The 22,090-nt window shown below is 41.6% G+C and overlaps 1 protein-coding gene across 1 annotated transcript in view; it reads right to left on the reverse strand.

The window, feature by feature from the left end:
- The window catches only part of TMEM178B (transmembrane protein 178B), a 228,992-nt gene that overhangs the window by 157,150 nt on the left and 49,752 nt on the right, over positions 1-22,090 (reverse strand). Inside the window, exon 2 of the mRNA XM_064654718.1 lies at positions 11,437-11,550. Coding sequence (XP_064510788.1) covers positions 11,437-11,550 — 114 coding nt within the window. The remainder of the gene's footprint in view (positions 1-11,436; positions 11,551-22,090) is intronic.

A 22,090-nucleotide genomic window follows, 5' to 3' on the forward strand; every position in this document is an offset into this window, starting at 1 on the left:
GCAATGAAATACAGCAGAAATAATCAACATGTAGGTCCTGGTATGCCAAGTTCCATGAGGGATCAAGATATTTTTGAAACAAGCTGAAGACCAGTTCAGCCTAGGTTTTTGTGGAATAAGTCACAGGTAAGCTCTAATGCAGCCTGGCAGCTGATGGTTCACAGCTACTGGTGCAGGACTATACCTGGCAATTAATTATTTCCTGGCCCCTGACATTTTGGGATGAGGTGCAGAGCTGGCTGTGGCCAAGCTACTGGCCAGGGAGGATTCACCACACACAACAGGTTCCCCCCAGGCCATATCAGAAAGGCAATTTTGAAATTATATGCCTACAGTTTTCCATTCAGTGTGCATTTCTTCCAGATTATTTTATGGTTCTGTAATAGCACTGACAATTATTATTTCTCAAAATGTAGTAATTTGTTTACTTTTCAAATAACATGACAATTAGGATTACTTGCAGGTAAAACTGAGTACCAAGATGTCACTTGTGCTGTATCAGTCCTTCTGACAAACAGCAAGGACACTGGCTTAGAGTTATACACGGCAGAAATTCCACAGCACCTACACATGTTTCTGTGGAAAATTTTTTGAAAATTATGAATTCCAGTTTCTCACCCACAGATATCTCCAAGGACCTGGTTTTCAGCAGGTGCTGAGGAATCCCCATTTTGTCATACCTTAATCCATTAGCAGTCTTTGTTTTGCTATTATTTCTAGGAGAAAATAGACACCAATGTATCTAATGGGTTTTGGCCAGTAAGTTTTCATTTGAAAGTTTTAGTACTTTTTTTTTAATATCTTCAGAAAAAAAAACATTATTCTTGATATATGGTTTTGCAAATCTTTCTAGGAGATATACTGCATAATCCCTGGCACTACAGGAGACAGCATTGTCTAGCACTTACAGCAGTGGGAGTCCAAAGACCTGAGTTCTGTTTCTGGCTCTCCCACTCACTCTCTGCATGACATTTAGCAGGTCAATTAACTTCTCTGTAACTCTTTCTGTGAAATGGGTGTACTTGGGTCATATTCCTGCTTCAGCACCTTGTTTAAGTCAGAAGGATACTGAGTGAAAACCATTGCCCAAGTGTTTCAAATGCTGGGATGGAAAGTCCCCTACACACTGTCAGCAGCAGCATTAAGAGAAAAGTTTAACTGTGGAATCTCTTCATTTTCACTGAAATACCAGAAAGTCCCAGATCCCCAGGAGTTCGTTTCTTCTTCTGAAATCCATTGAGTATTTAGCACCCAGATGCTGATTTCACACTATTTTTATTTTCAGAATATCTATTCTTGTTTCAGTACAATTATTATTTTGGTATGAATATAAGCAAACTCAAACTCTTAGTCCCCAGTCTATTGCTCCCTTTTGATTAGGCTCTTTGTCTATATGGATTCATGCCACTACTGACTTCCTCCTGATACTGAAAGAAAAAAGATTAAGTCTCGCCTTGGCAGTTTAACACTTTTCTTCCCACGGCAACACAGTCAGGCATGAGAGAAAGTTATAAGGAATGGCATTACATCATGTTCAAAGACATGATTATGACATGCCGCAAAATGGATTCTACAAGGAAAACTGATTTAGTGTGTGCCTATGATGAGTAAAGAGCAGCTAGTACTGAGCTAATGCATTGCTAAAGATTGTACCAGATTAAACCAGTAACTCAGCCACCTCCATGTCCTCTCCCATAAAATTTTAATAAACCCAATCTCATAGGAGGAAAGAAAAGACAGGGACCCTACTGAATTATTTATAGCCTTGGTTGCGTATGGCAAAGAAGCCCCTCTTAGGTGAGCAACTGATATTCTTCCATTGATTTTCTCCTCTCAGAATATCTAGGTGAGAATCAAGTTTGGGGGGGAAAAAACCAAAATATACAAGGTTGCAAAAGGGCAAGCCAGGAAAGTCTGAGTTGATGGAGGCAGAGATGAGAGAGAGTTTGTATTTATGAAAGAGATATCGATCAACTGCACGCACTAGCGGCAGATAGACTCAAATTAGCTGTCATAATTCCAGTGATGCAGAGGGACATGCAGGCTCAAGCTCCATTAAATATAACCTACATCCAGAGCAGCCAGATGAGATTTGTGAGACTGAACTCTGAATGCCCATAGGAAATACCTGCAGTTGATTTATATTCCTGATTTCTTATTCCCTCACCAACTGTGCAATCAGTTCCTGGAGGTGGGCAGGGAATAATTGAACAGCTAAACTGTGATTCACCCAGCCAATTAAGGAGTCTTGGGATGGGCCCTAAGACAAATCCTTTAACTTCATCCAGTCTTCATGGTCCGGAACTACATTCACCTCTGACAACGTGGCCAAAATCATCATGGCCCAGTTAACACTAAGACTCTGAGGATGTAAAGCTGCATTATGGTTTTCACACATTAATACTGACATATTTTAGACCTTTCCAAAGTAGCAAGTAGGAGGATGTTCGGGTTGTACATGAGGACTGGGGGTGTATTCTGCAATTCCATGTATAAAGAGCATCACTGCAAAACAGTAATTAAACTGGCAACCACTGTCTAGTAGCTATCAACATATAAATATCACCTATATGTTTCAGCCTGGAGCTTCTGTCGGGTCAGAGCCAGGTTGTTTGATTCAAAGTTTGTTGGCATCTATCTGATCCTGGCTGCTGTGATGTTTCCCTGTGGATGGTGCACGGCTTTGTGAATAAATCACAGTAAGTTCAATTCCAAAATGTTCCACTTACGTCTTTCTTCTTGCACTGAAGTAAGGAAGCCCTTAACTCCTCATTACTGACTCTGTGTGTGGCACATGGCTTGTAATCACCTTGAAATGTTTAACCACCGGGATTTCACCTCACTAACATTGTGGGGTGGGGCATCAGACTGGGGTATAAAACAACTGGGACATAAATCATCATAAACCAGGCATTAAATTGGTATATAAATCAAAAATTATAGAAGTCAGATGGATGAGACCCATTAGATCATCCTGTTTGTTCTTTCCTCTGTTTTCACCCCAAGAATGCACGAGGCATCATTCTTGATTAGCCAAGAGACAGAAAAACGCCCATCTCTCCCCCTCTGTGTCTCTCCAGAGGAAGAGAAGGGAAACAGAGAGCTCTGTATGCATATTAATAAAGCTATATTTTGACTGGCTGAATGACTGGAAATGATTAGCAATGGTGTGTTTTACCTGTCAACATCTCCACGCTGCAACAGGCAAAGAGTCTCTAATACTCCTTTTGCAAAAAATCACTAGTAAGACTGGAGAGTACTTTTGATTCTCCTGCACTCAGAACAGCTCCATAAATACCCTAAGACTCTTTTCAATGGTGAAGATAAAAATGTCATATTTTTTTTTCCTATATAACAGTGGGGGACAAAGTGAAATACCACCTAAGCCAAGGTGAATCCAAGTGCCTGCACACACAAATATAACAAAAAACCAAACCAAACAAAAAAAAAAAAAATACCAAAACCTATCAATATGAAGGCTGCTGAGTCAAGTGTGCCAAAGCCAGGAAACACAAGAACACCACCCTTTGAAAGGGTCAGTGTGAAAGGTGAGAACACATGCAACCCCTCTAGCAAAGAGCGGTCAGAGCAAAGATCAGCCAGCTGACAACAGCCCCTCCTCCCTCTCACACAAGCACTTTCCTCTACAGCTACCCTAAAAGTCCTTGGTGCTGATAGGTCAGTTAGCCTAAGAAGCCTCTTCAGATGTGGTCCCCATCTGCATTTTCCTCATTCACTACAACACAGTGTGAGCTGGGTGGCAACTTGAAGTTTCATTACAGAGTGCACTTATACTTGCACTGAAAGTCAACAGGAGCTGTGCTCTGGAAATACAAAAGGCTATTTAATGACAAGTACTGTGAAACCCAAGTCATCAGTATCTCCATGTAGACACCCAAAAATCCCAAATCACTTATCTTTGATTGTCAGGCCTGGAATGGGAATTACAGCCCATCACAAGGTGTTACTAGATATTAATACAATTATCTTTACATGCCATGCTACAGTACAATAAATGGAAATATGACAAAGTTCATGAAGTGGTTAACTCTGTCATAGGATCAGCAGATGTGTAACCTGCAATTAAAAAGGCCAGCAACCATACATTAAGCAATGAAAAAGAAACCAAACATTGAAGACATCGTTGAATGGAAGCAGAATATCCCAAATGTATGGAACAAGGCAGGGGTATGTGATTACAGTTATTAAGGACTTGATAATGAGTGTGCTGAGAGGAGATAAATTAAGACCAAGTATGCAGCCTAAACTGTGTCATCTCCTAACTTTGCATGTTTCTGTTTGCAACCTTAAAAATGCTCATCAGATTTTAAGTGAACTTTAAAACAAACAACAAACTGCAAAACCAGAAATTCTAGTGTGGGGTTTCTTACTGATTCAGAATACTGGTAAGTGGTTTGTCAGCAGAATAATACTCTTTTGATTCACCTCTCAGCCCCATGTTAAGTGAGCTGCAGGAAGAACCTGCTGGCTGAGAGAGCAGGATGAGACCTCCCCTCTGCCAGTGTTTCACAGTTGCATTAGCAGTAGATGCACAGCAAGACTTCTGACTGCTCTTTCAACAGGGCTTTGGAGGGGATCCTTCCCGATTTGTTCCCCACTTCACTCCAACAACAAGATGCCATTTTTTGCACCTTCCCTCCCGAATTGTTCCAGTCCACCACTCCAACCATTATCCCAGTTGCAATGCTCAGCAATCCCTTATCTTAACCTCTCCCAAATCTCCAGCACTAAGTTCTACCCCTTTACTTGTCCTCCTTTCCTCCCTGCCTACATCTTGGCCATGTTTTCTATTCAGGCACTCCTGTCAGCTCAGGACTGGAGGGTCTATTGACCTTCTCCCTTACTCCTGCTCTGCTCTTCTGTCTCTAAGAAGCAAAATAAAGAGTAGCATGCAGTTGGGAAAGTTATTCATCAGTGTAGGTATTAAGGTCACAGCCATATTAGCAGATCCTAAGATGTAGCCTAGCAGAAGGCGATAAAATCCCTTACAGATTTCAAAATAGGTCTTAGGCTTTGATGCCAAAAAAAAAAAAATAGATATCTTAGCTGGAAATAGCATGATAGGAAGAAAACCCTACAGCAGAGAGAGGGAAATGAGAAGGTCTGTCACTACCACCTGGTCATTAGCTATGGGAACAATGAGCACAGTGAAGATCCAACAACACTAGACCTCCAGGCATGTGAGCACCTGCTGCCTGCCTGACCTCCGGGATGGCTGCCCCGGCTGTTTTAGTAACCAATGCATTAAGGAATGACATCATGTCATCAGCCAAATGGCACTGACCAGCAGGATGGTGCCATACTTCAGGGTGTACCTCCATCTGGGGGTCAAGGTAGCTAATTAAAAATGAAATAGCTTTTCCTTGTAGAGGAAGACAGGAATGGAAGGAGACCCGAGAGAGTACAGGAGAGAGTAGAAGAAAGGAGCAAGAAAAGTGGGATGCTGCCTATTTATTTCAAACACTGCTTTCAGTAATACCTAGGGGAGGAAAAAAAATTCTCTGGGGTCAGCACTTAATACAGATACAACAATGAAATATTTATTATTGCTTATAAAAGTAGACAGGGTCAAGCCCATGAGCCTACTGGTGTTACTAATGCATTGTCAAGCCATCAGCTGAGCTGCTATACAAATCTCAACATCTTGTTCCATGGAATGAGAAGGCTTGGGAAATCTGTAGAAATTACCAAGTGTAGACATGGCAGTGTTTTTCAGTGTTAATTGTTGCCAGCAATCTCCACAATTGTTGTTGGATACTTTTCCATCCACCTCACCAGTAGTTTTACTGGTTATAAGGAGTTATATGAGTGCTTTGTAGGCCTAAATGAGGAAGCCTTAATCTCCTGCAAAGTTTGGAGCATTAAGGCTGATAAAATCCACTCGGCTTTCAGCATAGGTGCTGTATGAATTAAAATACTACCACTTGCTACATCCAGTAAAAATCCCTCATTTCCTCCAGTACCTTCTCCGCTCAGAATGTGCCAGGCTATTACTTTTGACTTTGGAGTTCATTTTTTATGCAAATGGCTTTCAGACCATCACAAACACAGGATTATTGCAGCTTTTCAGCAGTGCAGATGAAGGTTATCATTCCAATTAATACAAGGCATTATGACTGTTGCTCTGACAATGCAGCTCCCCGTGCTGATGCTCTAAATTCAGAGCCCATATCCTGGGGTTGGTCCTGCAGTAAAAATGCAGGGGCAGGTGACAAGCAAAGGAGATCCCACAGTGCCAGGCAAGAAGTATTTTCAGAAAGCCCAGGAAATTCTAAGCACTTCCTAAGAAGCATCAGCTACCTGCTTATGAACTGGTTCTCTCTAAAGCAGTCTGGTGACACAGTTTCTAAGCTGTGCAGCAAAAGATCAGTTTCCATAGCAATTCCAGCCACTCTCTGCCCAGATGCAGCACTCTTCACATTCCTGGACACAAAACACAGCTGCTGTGGAAGACAGGCCCAGGTGGCAATGGAAGGCTGGAGAAGAGCAAATAGACAAATTCCCTGTTTCATTACCATGTGTAATCCGAAGTACAGAATCAGATTTGTGATATATAGGGAGGAAGAAAAAGTAACAGACTTAAAGACCCAACTATCTACCTCACATGATAGGCTCTGTGAGTCAGCAAAACAAAAGCTTTTGGACAGAAGGAAGAATTTTTCATCTCTCTTCTGATGTGGAAACTTTCATGCAAGCCAGTGGGAGGTCTGCCAAAGGCTCTGAGTGCCATGCAGCAATTGTCCCATTTTCAGCTACCAAGGCAGGAAAAAGGGAAGAGGGAGTGGTTCCACTTATTCTCCAAGAGAAAGAGATCTTACTCTTCAAGAAATCACATCAGCAGCTTGTTTTCAGTCTTGTTTGCAGTACTTTAAAGTCACAATAATTTCTTCACCTGCCTTGGAGAGAAGGTGGCTCTGGAAAAGCCTCCTTTTAACCTTCCCTTGCCAAGACCACAGTGAGCAAGACTGCAGAGACACCCATGAGCATCAGCTCTGTGAGGCCCCAGGCAGGTCTGAGCCCACTGCAGGTTAATCCACAATTCTGTAGTACCTACACAGTTGTTCTTGTCGAAATAGTTCAAGGACACAAAGAAGACCCATGCCAAATACAAGTATCTTCAAAGGTAAAAATGAGGAAGGAAGCATAAGGTCTAAACAAAAGCTAGAGGCAAAAACAAGACATCATCATGCTGGAAGAACATAGGAAGACAATCTCTCCTCTTATCTGCATCTTCCTCCCTTTTCTGCACTATTTGGCTTCCTCAGAATAAGTTTCTAATCCTAACTCTCCCAGCAAGACAATGAAGTGTAGACACAGTTGGCATAAGCATACTTAGAAATTCCTTTCTGCAGCCATCTTCTATGCTGTGGTTATCCTTTTACACAAAACAGTTGATTCTTAAAAGACTGCAGCATAAGGTGAATATAGAGCTTAGGTTGTCTACAGTCTACATAAAAAAAAAAAACAAAACCAAAACCAAACACACCCACACAAAACCAAACAGGAATGAACAGAAATAACCTTACTACAATCCTTCTGATGATACAAAAACTCAGCATCAACCCAAGAGGTGCCTGTTGTACTCCAAAGAGTAAGCCAGTAGACTAAATACTCCCTGGGCTCTGAGTGCCAAACTGAATATAGCACATCATTGCCTTGGTGGTAACTACCATTTTCCAAGCAAACACAGCCTTTCACCCGCTTTACCATAATATACCAGATAATGGTTTCATGAAGATTTTGGGACAAGAAAAAATTTAACATCGACATGGTCTCCTTTTTATGGTCAACTTTCTTAAAGCACAAGCATCCATCTTGATATGCTTATTCCATCACCTGAAAACGCCTCTTACCCTTCCCAAAGCCTGCACCATATTCTACAGCTCAAACTGCTGCCACGAGCACTTCCCTGTGTGAACACACACCTGTAGTATAATGAAAGTGAGCTTACAAGAACAGCATAAACCACACAGAACAATGCATGAATAAATACAGAACTGCTCGGATTTTCTCCAGTTTTTACTGCAATAATGTACCTCCATTTCTAAGAGCATCAATGATGCTGCTACAGTTTTTCAGATGACAGAACTATGGATCAAGTTTTGTGCACAAGCCTAGGGCCAAAAAGTGACAGGATAAATGCCTAATAGCAAATCAGTCATATTACACTGGCATGTTCCATAAAGAGACAGTTATTCATGCTCAAAGTTGTCGGACACATTTTCTTTTCCTCTTCCTTCTCCTCCCAGCTCATATAGATACTTGTTTTGTCTAATTAGATGAACATTTATCTCCTGACAGGCAAGAGCTGGCAATACTACAATCATCCTTCCCTCTATCCCTGTTTAACTAGAGATAGTTGAGAGGAAGTGATTGCAGAGAAGAGAAGTCCTATTTCCCCGGCTCATGCTGCCATAGGCAATCAATTTGGAGCAAAGGTTCCATCTTGAAAATGTCAAACAGAATGAAAGAAGATAAAAATCAAAAATGGTAAAGTCAGCTCCAACTATTCCTCTCGGACCAGCTGCTCTCCCGGGTTCTTCCAGCATAGCTGAGAGCACAGCTAGAGGAGTATCTGCTTTCTGTGCCGACTGGTGCCATGAGGGCCTCAGCCTCAAATCAGTTGTCCCTCACCCGCTCCTGCAATTCGAGAGAAACCGCTGGACCATCAGTCCTGCCTGCCAGTCTGAAAAAAGCAGTCTGTGGTGCACGGCTGGAGGCCTCTTCCCGCTGATTCCCAACCCAGTAAACATGCAAACCCACAGATTTCCTTCCCAGGAACAACAGTTTGCTGCCCAGACACGAGGGAAGGAAAATAATCACTACTGGTAAAGGACAACAGTGGCTTCAGCCTGGTAGAGGCAATTTTTGGTTTTTTAGCAGGGTGACCAGACATTCTGGTTTCACTTTTCCAGTTCCTCTGAAATTCTCCAGGATGCCATTTTGCCCCAGTGTTTCATGGAAATACATTTTTTCCTCTCTCATCCTACAGATCTGAGAAATAATCCATGGCAAGAGAAGGAAGATCACCAGCCTTCCAGCTCCTTTTGCAGTTTGTCACAACACTCGCTAAAAAGGAAAATTCTGAACAGGAAATTGTTCAGAGGAAAATAATGGCCAGGTTGACTTGGATGTATCAGGATAAGCAGTGGTGAAATGAAGTAGCTGTGACCTGGATTAAACTAGTCCAGGGGCATAGAACAGGGTCAGCTGCTAAAGCAGGGACTAAAATCACTGGGACTTTCTGAAAGGTCTAAGTGTCTACTGCACTGCAAAGGGACAACATTCCCCTCAACCAAATCACAACTTGAAAGATTCGTATTGCCCTAGTTTTTTAAAACAGGTTGCTGTTCCTACACAGGAACTATCATATAGAATCAGTTCACTCTTCAATGCAGTGACCTCCAGAACCTTCATTGGCTAACTCCATATATCAAGCACTCTCCACTTGCCCATAACTGCTCTGGAGAAGCAAGAGCTTCAGCAAAATACTTTTCTTCTCTGTTTTTAGATAAGTAGATTCAAACTTCAGCTCTATCTACACCTACCTACACTCATCTGAATCATGAACTGGCAAGAAAATTTGGGTCAGAAATATACAGGAACACCCACAACACTCCATGTACCCTCCCCAGAGAGGGCACAAGCAGCCTCACCCTGAGAGTGCCTCAGACCAAATCAGATATGTAATTGTGTGAGCACAGAGTGTCTAGACTGCCACTTTGGAGACTGACAAATAACCTACTGAACACTCCCAGCAGCTGCCAACACACCAGGCTTGGGAACTTGTTGATCCCACCAAGGGATGCACACACCAAGATGCACATGACCAGGTATATAAGCCTTTACGTGAGCCATTACTGAGATAAAGATTAATTTTAGATAATAATTCTTACATTAAACAGTGAGATTCCCAGTGGATGGTTGCAGAGAAGTCATTGTTGCTCACAACAGTGGCAAAAACCACACGTACACCAAAAAAAGCATAAACAAAGGCCCTCCCTCCAGCCCTATGAACCCTGACAGAAAATGTCTGGGGGGGTACATTTTTTTTTTTTTTGTCCCCAGATGAGCAATGTTAACATAAAACTAACACCAGCAGAGAAGACAGCTGGTAGAAGAAAACCTGAAGGGAACTGAACCACCTGATCTTCTGATTTCAGGGTCAAATGAGCACAGAACAGTATTTTGCAATACCAGTGTCTTACAACCTTCTGACAGGCATGAGTTCAGTTATTCCTTTTCTTTGTGATGTCTCAATCAAAATATGTATTTATCCACACAAACACAATTAAAAATAAAGTAAAATAAAAATTTGGCATTTAGCAAGACCTTCTAGAGCATTCTTAATTCTTTACCAGATTTGACCAGCCAGGTCTACAAGCATCAATGAATTTCAAACCATGCCCGACCTCACCAATGCAGGAAATCAATTACAACATTGCACCTTCTCCTCCCCAGAGCTTAAAAGGACCCTTCCAAAGCAACAGCCACATTAGGCAGGAGTGAAACAGAGACTGAAAGCCCTGAGAACACCAGAGGTCTAGCACAGTTCTCAAACTGACACAGTCCGGACAGTGGAAGCTCACTACCACCTTTGGAGGTTTTCATCAGTCAGCATTTCCTTAACCCCTGCCACCTTCAAGGAGTTGTTAACTGCTTCCACCAAAACAGAGCTGCTCACCATGTTCATCAGTCCCCATGACTATATAGTAACAAAAGTTTCAGTGGCCTCTTTCCTTGTGAAATCCTACCTCTTGCATTTTATCAGTGAAAACGGTTTTCCATCTCCAAGATGAGAACGAGACAAGATTTAAGGTCAGCCAATACATCCCAAGGCAATTCCATCCCTGTCAGATCTTGTTGCTTCAGCAAATGTTACGAGTTGGTGACCACTGGCTACAATTATCACTGAGTACTAAGCTCCTTCCCTCTGCCTTAAAGGGTGCAGCAATTCTCTCCCTAGATCTTCAAAGGAGAGTGTTGCCACCCAGCAGCTTCTGGCAGCAGGACATATTCTACAATAAAAGCCAGCAATGAATTCTCCTGGAAGCAGGAAACTCAGCAGCAGCATCGACTGCATGAGAATCCACTCACGTACAGAGCATTCTACTGAATTAAAAAATAGGGCATTGATTTTGTTATTCATTTTTGTATTTAACTCAGTATTAATCCCTGCATACAAATGCCTTTTCCCTGCTGCCACTTTCTCATGCCTCAGCAGAATTCCTAGTCAGCAGCAGAAACAGAGATGTAGGTCCTGAGAACAAATCGATTTGTCTGCTACGAAGACAAACTGTATGTGAGATGAGGGCTCTGAGTGGGCCGTCAGTCAAAGCCTCTGCTCTCCCTCACCAGCGAGCACCTCCCTCAGCCTGCACGAGGAGAAGGGAGAGGAAAGCCAGCAACACTTACGCAAGGCGTGCCACTCATCCTGGCGGATTGTCTTGGTGATGTTGTAGGTGAGGTTCTTGGGAATGGTCGCTGAGGAGTAGTGGTACTTGATGTACGAGCACCGCTCAATTGCTCCTGGGAAAGGCAAAATGCAGAAGAGAAAGTGCTGTTAAGTGAATGCAATGTGTCCTCCTAGTTGTAGACCAGATGGGTTTGACAACCAAAAACAAAGCTTAGGAGCAAAGCAATCGCTACCATCGACAATCAGCACTATCTGTGGCCCATGAGAAGCTTATCTGTAGGGTAACCTGACTACCTGTATTGTAAGTTTGGATGTGATCTTCCACACATTCCAGGAACCTTCCAGTCTGGCCCTATAGTAGCTGGCAGTGTCAACTTTCACCATCAGATATCTATTGGGCAAATTACCCCTTCTTTCATGTCTTTTCTCTGAAACATGAGTGAGCAGCAGCAATACAGTTACTGTGTTGAAACTGTAAATTCATGTCTTAGCTTATTGTACAGTCATGGGTCTCAGTGCCCATACTCCAGGAGATACACAGAGCAAACATCTTTGATCTTTCCTTAAGCAATGAAAAACAACACAGAAAAAAATAATACATCAGATAGTAAACAATTTGCCTGACCCCTTTCCACCCCACAGCAGGATACATGACAATATGTCTCTTGACAATATGACACCCAGACACTTTCATAAAAGGTTCAGAAACAGAATTTATTGGCATGCCTGAACAATGAGCCTCAGATGGCAACATGAATGGCTGAAATGGGCAATTTTTTTCTCCTGCAGTCAGGATTTCATCTGTGTTCCATGGGAAAAAGCATCACATGCCGCTTCTGTTACCTTTTGGTCACATTATTACATTCTCCTTTTACAGAAATTTTCCTTCCTGTACAATAATCACACCCCCAGGCCCTGATCTCCTGGCACACCTCTGCATAGTGAGTGTCCTTAGAGGAATGGGTCTGGTGTAGTCTGATGCTTTCCATGATTTACAGCCAGCCAAATTTCACATATGATCAGAAACCACAGGATAGCATAACTGTTCTTGTGTCAATGCAAACCAGTCAGGTTTCCTGCATTCCTTTTGCCAGCATTCTCAGCTGTCACTGGCTTTATTACACCTTCTCACTACGCAGTCAGATTCAAAGCTCATGAAAGCCATTTTTCTATTAATATTATGGTATTTTGGATCAGGCCTTTGATAACTAAATAGGTATCCCTAATGTGGTTGGCCACTGTTGGTTGCTAGCTACCAATGGTCAGAGAAGCAGCCATGCTGGAAATGCTTTTATGTATTAAAAATACATTAAGACAAGCACTCAATAGAATAAATTAAATGAAGCAATGAATTATATAAATAATAAAGAGCACTATACACAAAGAGGCAGGTAGAGAACACTTACTGTCAGCCTGAACTGAAAAGGCAGACCCATTAGCCTTATACTGACAGTTCCATGGGGTAAAATATGCTTTTATACCACCAGAAACTCAGGTTTCTACTTCAGGTTGTAAGATAGTACTTGGCATAAACTTAGATAATAGTCCATGAATTCACAGTATGAATAAGAAAGCCCATGAAACAAATTATTAGTTACATCAGAGCCTACCAGCATCTTCCAAAGTTAGTGCAATATAAACATTTGAGGTCCTCATTGTTTGCTTCTCTTAAGCATTCTTCACATTCTGCCTTTGACAGCAATTAGATTAGACAAAGCCAAATATTATAGGGGAAAAAGGCAAAATATTTACATATGTATCCGCCTGCCCTGACAGCGTGATGGGCTTCTGTGTGAGTCTGCACCATCTGGGCACCAAATGTACGCCCAGAATTAAAGTTTCAAACTAAGAATAGTATTTAAAAAAAAGATAGCTAGTGTGCAAAGAGCTTTTAAAAAAAATCCCCAAATCACAACCTTGCCTTCTTATAGGTTTTTGTATCCTGTTTTGTTCGGTTGCTTTCCTGGACCAGAAGCATCAGCAAGAAAATGAAAAATGCTCATTTTTCAGAAAATAATCTGTAAGTTATCAGATACCTGCCCAGACAAGAGATTTATATAGAATAACAGAAATAGACACAGAGCCAAGATTCAAAATAAAAGCTTGCAGAAGGAAGGAAGAAGAAATCCTGTTCCGTTTGCTATAATTTCTAAAAGTAATCAGCAGAAACAGCTCCTCTGAAACCAAAGAGGCTAATTTCTAGCAAGGTCCATTAGACTCAATTCTGCAAATACTGTTAGGGGTAATGCAGTGAGCTGTTCAATAGCTTTTACCAAAGCCTAAAGCAGAAAGATATCACGGTCTGAATTCAGGTCATCACTTCACCGTATCTTTAAATTTGGGCTTATGCTTACTTCCCCATGGTGTTGATGAGACTTAAGTACATCTAAAAAGACCTTCAGGAGTGCTGTCAGCCGGGTGGGCAAACAGGGCACGTGGTGTTGCAGTTCACAAAGGCTGTGCAGGAAGGGCACTGACGCCCTGCCAGCTCCACCAGGGAGCAATGGTGTCCACCCAGCAGAAAACCACGGCAGAAGCAGGCAATAGCTTACTGGGAAACTCAAGCTCTTCATGGTCCAAAATGACAGTGTTTGGGATTGCTTTGCATTTAAACATGAACCATTTATTTAAACCCACTCTCACAAGTGTAGGAGAGTGACTATGCTGAGTCAATGCAGCTATATCAGCACATATCTAACTAGAGGTGAGAATTTGCTTTTGAAACTTAGAATAAGGCTTTCATTTGCCTGGACCTGCCAATAAAAGTAATGAGAAGGGTGAGTTTATGGGTAGTGATAATTCCATACTTCTGATGTTTTCCTACTTGTCCCACTGAGAAGAGAACAAGGTTCAAGATGCCTGAACATCCAGTTCCTGGAAGCCCCTGGGAGAGCAGAAGCAGTGAGTGCAGCAAGGATCAGAATGACTGCTCTCTTGGAAAGTCTTCTCAGAGAAATGCTATGAAATCCTTACCCTTCAGGAGAATTAATAGCTATGCTCACTGCAGTCTCTGAGATAGGAAGCAAAGCAAACTTTCCCTTCCGTACCCTTACTAGGGTAACTGCAATTTATGGAGCACCTCCAGCCTTCAGCACTAACTCAGGAAGACCAAATGCAACTGCAGCTGAGCTCTGCACTTTGCTGAAATAACTGGGAACAGTATTTATGGAGCAAACCAGTGAGTGGGTTTTTTCACATATGCAGCTGCCATGGCAAGAGTTATAGCTGGCCATAAGAAACACAAAACCACCACAAAGCTGCTCCACTGACACATGCAGTATATTCCAGGTTTCTGTGACCAAAGGGAAATGTTTGCTGAAAATCCTAAAGAAAAGTAGCTGACATGTTCCAATAGAGTGCTAAGAAAAGGATCAGCAGGAAGATGCCACTAGAAGGAGGCAGAGCAGACCTCTGCCATACTATCATCACATAAGCACAGATGCTTGGGGGATTCAGCAGCTGTTAACTGTAGCTGGCAACCCCCTGTTCCTGCAAAGGACAGATTACAAACAAAACTGAGATAAGGAAACTAGAGATAGCTTCAGCCTAAGCAGCTAAGCATTCACAGCATCAAACATGCCACTCCTCTTACTGATCCACTTACTTTCTCAGTTCCCTTCCCATATCTGTTGATCACCAGTCCAAACTGCCATTTTATTGCTACATAATATTTCCTCTTCTCTCCATTGCAAGGAAAGTCTTTAACCTGTGCTATAGCAGAAATAGTACCTGAAAACACTGATTTTTTTCCTATTAAATTTTCAAAACTATGGACATCCTGATGTTAGTTCAACTGCAAAAGAAACTCAGCTCCTGCTGTACTACTAGGACTGTAAACATTATTCTGGGTAGAGGCCTCAAACTTTTGGGTAATGCAGAGGGTGACTGAACCATTATCCCACTCTAAACTGAAGAGAATTGAGAGTTTACATTGCTGGTGTCCGTACTCTATTTGTCTGGTAGGTAATCTTTTTTTAGAACTTTTGGACCAGCCTTTCTTCAACACCCTGGGCCTCTCCCACTCCCTTAAATATAATATTTAAACTCTTTCAAAGTGCTCCAAGAAAGAGTCTTTACCATGCTTAATTTAAGAAACAGAATGAAAATTCAAAGTGCCACCAAGATACTGGTCACCTCCGTCCTAAATTTTGGATCCCAAAGCACCCAGAGGCATTTGTTTGGTGAGGTCATTTGACTTTTGCAAAGGTGGTTGCCAAGTTTCATGAATTTACACTGTCAATATGATCATATAGTTAGTCTTCTGCATAATACAGCCCAATTCATCTGAGAGTTGGCAACAGAGACTAATCCTTGTGCCGGTCTTTCATGAAACTGGTAATCTCTGAGAGCAGTTAGGTAAAGCTCAGTAATCTTACTTCAGATCCAGCCCATGACGGCACACAGAAGTGTTAATTGCATGGGTTATCTGATTATACTCCCCTCCTGTCAATGAGGGGATTGATTTCACACTTTTCCCCCACAGCTTTCAGGCCTGCAGGCTTTGGAACCATCCTCAACGTTCAGGTACAGATTAACCCAGTGCCTGTGAATAAGTTATCTTTGGTAGCTGGAAAACTTGCAGGTACAGATAAGAATTTATCCCACTCTAAGATCATATGCAGCAGTCCTTGGGTAAAAGCAATGAGGAATCTCAGATGCAGGGAGCCAGCAGCTCACTTGCTCGGGACTTCACCAGCCAGCACTGCCACGACTGTCACCTTCCATCCTGTAACATGCAGAGATCTGAAACCAGGAGGTACCCATTCTTCTCTTGTAGTATGCATGCTGATTTCTAAGAAGGATCCAGCTGTACAACTAGTATTTGTTTTATGACATTTCCTGCCTAAGCTTTTGGTATGATGAGCTTCCCTGAAAAGACTGGTGTGGATGTTCTGAGCTACCTCCAGGCAGCTCTTCCTTCTTCTGTGTTGCAGATACCTCTGGATGAACTGTTTGTAGCAAGCAATTTATTCCACGAAATTCACCCTTTGTGCTAGCTCTAATTTTTACAAATCTGTTTGAGAATTATTTCACAAACATTTCCTAAGAAAAGGAACCTTAGCCTCTGGCTTACAAACTGCACTCACTTCATATATTTGCTATTCATGATGAGAAACTGCCTTCTGTATGAGAGATTGCCTTAATCCTACGGTTTGGTTGCTGTTTCCTCATTGGGTGACTATACCAAGAAGACAGAAGATGTAGATTGCTCATTTGGTCCCTAATTGTTTCACATTATCTTCAGAAAAATCTGTAGAGCAGAGGAAGTTTATAATGTTTGGTTTGGGTTTTTTTCCCCTAGCATAACATTTCAGTAATGTTTCCAGGGGATATAATCATAGTTAGGGCTAGGATCAGGTGACAAAAGCAATTCCATGTGGCATATGTATTCATTAATGTCTTAAAAGTCTTGTCAGCCCTGGAGAAGTTCATTGTTTAATTGTGTTAGCATTTTATGCAGCCTCCAAACTAGCCCTGGCCATTCAGGCCAGTGCAATTTCAGAATTATTACACTCAGGTGTATGTGCTGCCCTCAATTTCTTGCATCATTTCATATGAATCAACAAAACTCATCTGGAGGTACCTTAATATAGACAAGTTTGTTGCAGTTTCAGCACAAACTAACTGGTCAAACTAAACCTTGGAAGAAAATAGAAGGGGAAATTAAGTTCTACCTTGACCGGCTGCTACGACAAAACTGCAATCAGATATACTGACTCACTAATGAACTCAGGCTGAGTATCTTCTTCATGAAGGCAGATACTTCATTAGAAAGTATTGCAACACACTTAACAGGATTATTTTGTTACTTCTGGAGTAATACTAACCATGAAAGTACTGGTTACACACTTTTTCTTGATCTATAAATATATTAATACCTAAAGTGTAGGCACACCATTCTTCTGCATTAATTGCGGAATTATTTATGTTAAAAGAGTCCTCTAGATGTCAACCAGCCCAATACTCTGCTAAAGGAGGCACAACCTCAAAGTTAAAATCAAAGTCAAAAATAGTTCATGTTGCTCGGGGCCTTGTCCAGCCAAGTTTTAAATACCTCCAAGAACAGAGGTGCACATCTTTGAACACCTGTTCCAACATCCGACCACCTTCATTATGAATTTTTTCCCCCCAATACCTAATCAGAATTTCCTTTGGTGCCACATGAATATTTTGAATACTAGAATACCTGAGGGTAAAGGGCTAAAAATCTAGGAAGAATATGCAAATAACATCACCCTAATCAACATGTCTGGTGAATATTCATTAACTTATATGCATAAATAGAAGCCAATGTTCTAATTAATGGAGCTCAAGATAGATTTTCAGTTGCAGCATAGGCCAAATTATTAGAAAAAGAGATCATGTTTCTTTCTGACTGGCTCTGGCATCATCCTGAATTGAGGTTCAGCCTGCTCTGCCAACAGGACTTGTTGGTACTTGTCCTACATAAAGTAAAACAACTCCTGGTACTAGTTGTTGCTTGCTGTGGGCTTCAAGGAAACTTGCCTGATGCTTCCCCTCAGCTGATGGGCTGGGGTGTCTGTCTTTTGGGTTTAAGGTTCGGTTGCTAGCCCCTAGCTGCTACCCCTACCAGTGGGTAAAGGTGCACTCTATCAGCTTCTACTCAGCACCTAGATGTTTGTGGAAAGTCAGAGAGAGGGATCTGACCCAGTGCCCTTCCCCATTCACAGACAGACACAAGGGTCACCTACTGAGACAGACAATGACTGTGTCTATGATAACACAAGTGCACTTTTGAAAGTGGTCACCTGATCATATCTAGGTGATCTATGTTTGGTTCATAACACAACATGCTCTAAGACCATGCCAACTAGATTTTTCACAAGTAAAGCTAAATTGGAAGATTTCACTAGTTCAACTAGTGATACAAGAGCAAAGCTAGTTTTAGGTAACATCCCCTCCCTGAAAACACCAAGTGAACATTAGGTACTCAGCACCAATTGTTTCTTACAAATTCAACTGTGCTGCATCCCACTGTTTACAAATGTAGGTCTAACCTGTGCTCTGTCCCTGTAGTTCCAACCATCCTAGTAAAAACAGCCAAAGGAGAATTGGCCCTGAGTGACCGGAGCTCCAGGAAAGCCTCCTAGATGGTTGACCTCCAAGACTGGAGAAGCATATGGAGCAGCCACAGCATGAACAGGGGCACAGCTCTGCAGTCCAGTCAGCACTGCTGTGCCAACACTGCCATGCTCACAAACACAGGCAGGCAAATAGCCTACGTTTTGGGTTCAAAGGCCAACTTGACAAACTAGGGGGGATGGCAGAGGGGAGACTGACACAACCAGGAAAAAAACAACAAGAATTTCAGATTAACGGAAAAGTTTTTTACAGCCACAAAACCACATTCATCTCTAACTTATTCTGACACCTTTAAGGTATAATTTAAAAACTGTAATTCAACTGAAAGTCTGAAAAATGTACTTTGAAAATTCTAAAACAGACATTTTTCTTAATTTCACAGGTTTTTTTCCAGCTGAAACTACCAGCCATATTAGATCAAGTTTCACCACTGGTTCTTACTCCCTTGCATGCTCTTTGCTTCAGAGTCAATTTTCTGCATTAAGACAAATAACAAATTCCTAACTATTTAAATGTAACTATAAATGTACTTAACAAGCACATTAGGCACCTACATACTCCCTGTTGAGTAAAATGCAGAAAGCCTGCAGTGCAACCTGCTAGGCTGTCAGTGCCAAAGGGATATTTCAATATATATTGCCATATATTTCAATATATAACGTCATTTAAACTTGCTTTTCATGTGTAGATGTCTTTACTGACCACCAGAAAATGGAATGAACACAGAACTTTGGGGAACCATACTCAGAAGATAGCAGCATCTTTTGTTTTGTCTGAAGGAAAAGCCTGCTTGTATTCAGAGTTGAGAGCCACTGAAAGGATGAGACATTTATAAAATAAATATTATTTTGTCCATGAAATGGCACATACCCAGCAAATACATTAACAGAACATACAGCTTAAAGGTTTTTATTAGGAAAGTGAGCAAACGATTTTTCAGAGTGAGAAGCAGAACCTTCCTGTTCTTTTTTCCTCCCATTTTTCTTTTACAGCTCATCTCACTTGACTTCCAAATAAAGACTCTCTCAGAGCCTCCAGCTTAGTAAAACTTGTTAGACAATGCTCAGCCTGGTAAAGCAGTCTTGTAAAAACATAGCAGGGGGGATGGTTGAAAGGATCCAGCATACTGTAACTATACTGTACTATCCATACAGAAATGGGGGAATAGACAAGAGTGTGCCATTCCCATTCTTCCCAGGTCATCTGGGATGAAAACCTGGCAGCTCACTTTCAGCACTAACCCATGAGATCTCTAGAGATAGAGAACAACTCAGATACAAAGCACACATGAAAAGGAAGCATTCCATGAATATAATGGATCTCCAGACACATTCAACAGCTTTGTCATGTGTGGGCTATATAGTGACCACATTCCACAGAGGGGCTTCCACATATTTTAGACTGTCATATCTACATTTCAATTTCAGTTTCTGTTTCCACACCAAAATACCTAAATTTTCTTTTCAACTATTGTGTGAGTAAAGATAGAGGTGCAGACACGTGTGCATGTACTGAGCAGACAGCAACATCTTCAGAGTAGAGAAAAAATAAAGTGCTTGAACAGCTTTTGCCAGGCCTATTCCTCACATGCTCTCTGGATATCCCAGCAAAGAGCAGCTTGCTTAAAGCAACCAGCTGGCAGAACATAAATATTCCACCCATGATAAGAAAAGAATCCAAGTATGAGACCAAAAGCTGAATTTGCATTGGAAAGTGATGAGCTCACACTTTCTCTCCAGGGACCAAGGAAAGGGGGCTGGCAAGGAAGCTGGAGCAAGAGGATGGTTATGAAACACTTTTTTACTTCAGCTATTAATAACAGTCTTCAAGCCGCAGGGCACTAGAGAGGAGGAAGGCATCTCCTGGCTTCTGTTAATCTTTTTGTCCACCTATTTGCTTTGGGCTGGCCACAGGGGAGAGGGAAGCCGAGCAGGAATGAAGAGTTAAGGAGGTTAAAAGGGCTGAAAAATATTTGCTCCTACATGTTTGGAGGCAGAAATTAAATGATCAATAAAAAGTCACTGAGACAGCAATTACCAGTAAAAACTCACTGATGACCCAGTAGCTCATGGAACAAAGCAATATCTCAGCACTGCTGTCAAGGCAAAGAAAAAGCACAGCCATGGCTATTCCATGACAGGTTTCTTTTATATCAATGTACATCTTATGATTCTCATAGTAAGATGCTGCCATGAAGCTTGGTGTTTAATGAACAAGCTTTGAAACCTAGTTCAAAGAGATGTCTAGGAAGCAGGGTCCCAGATTGCCAAGAAGAAAATAAGGGTGGGTCCACCAACGTCACTAATTCTGCTGAGGATCTGTCATCACGTGCAGTGAAGTCTAAGGGTGCCTCTCTCTGTACTGTGAAAAGCTATTTTATATGCTGCTTTGCAATGTAAATGTGGTTTTCTAGACATATTTAGTCCTCTTTACTTCTTAAAGTGAGAGCAGCATAAGGCCTTCTCTGTGTCCCCTGTTAGTTTACAGCTAGCTCCACCAATTGCTGAGCCGGAGAAGGCGTTTCGCTTTCTTGTAGCACTTCAACCTCGTGTTTAAAGAGCAGAAATCACAACATGACAATCATTCAGATGCTTGCATGCCACATTAGGGAACTAAGGCTGAGACCTAACACAGACAAATCTCCCAGAAGATCCCACTTACCAGGGATCTTACACTTACTTACATTCAGCACCTAGAGCAGTCTCTGAAGAGCAGCCCTTAAATGAAAGGACTTAGGTGGGCTATGCAACAGACCTATATGACTTTATTTTCATGTAGGTTTTGTCCCACAACTGAGTGAGGGGAGTGGCAGGCAGACTTTCACAGCTTTCACTTGGACATAAGTTGTGGTAAGGAGAAAGGAGAGGGAAGGATAAAGTTCTTGGCAGGAGTCATATGTCAGGAATTTACAGAAATCAAATTAATGAGACTAATTTTTAGAAAATTAGCTGTGTTTTCACCCTATCTTAAGGATTGGCTTATAGTCAAGAAGCATTTTTCTTATATGCAGAAGTTCTAACTCATGTTACACATAAAAGGTGAATTGGCTTGCCTTAAATTTGGGAATTACAACACCGTAAGCATGAACCCTCTTTTGCACATTTTAAATTAAAGGTAACCAGGAGAAATAACAGGATTTGAAATTATTTCAGTTCCAAAATATGGAAATACCAGCAGGCAACTAGCCTATCAAAGAAATAAAGTGAGGAAGAAAATCCAGCATCAGCTTTTCAACCAGGCTGGGTTTTCCCCTCCATGAGTAAACTACAGCATGGACAGACCAGAAAGAAAACACCCTACTATTCTCATAAACTGTTCTCTCAACATACCGTGCACTGAGCTTGTAACATCCTGTGCTGCTAAGACAGGCTATCTCCATCCATCAAGGACTCCTCTGAGACTTTAAAACTGTGCAAACAGAAGACTTTGGACATATTCTCTCTTTGGTGGAAAGATTCCTTTCTTCAGTACATCTGGGTTCTCTAAGATTCATTAGTCTTTTTTTTTTATGCTGTCCCTATTCTAGTTATTTAAGAAAAAAAAATAGGG

This window comes from Pseudopipra pipra, chromosome 5 (assembly GCF_036250125.1).
Source record: "Pseudopipra pipra isolate bDixPip1 chromosome 5, bDixPip1.hap1, whole genome shotgun sequence".
NCBI lineage: Eukaryota > Metazoa > Chordata > Aves > Passeriformes > Pipridae > Pseudopipra > Pseudopipra pipra.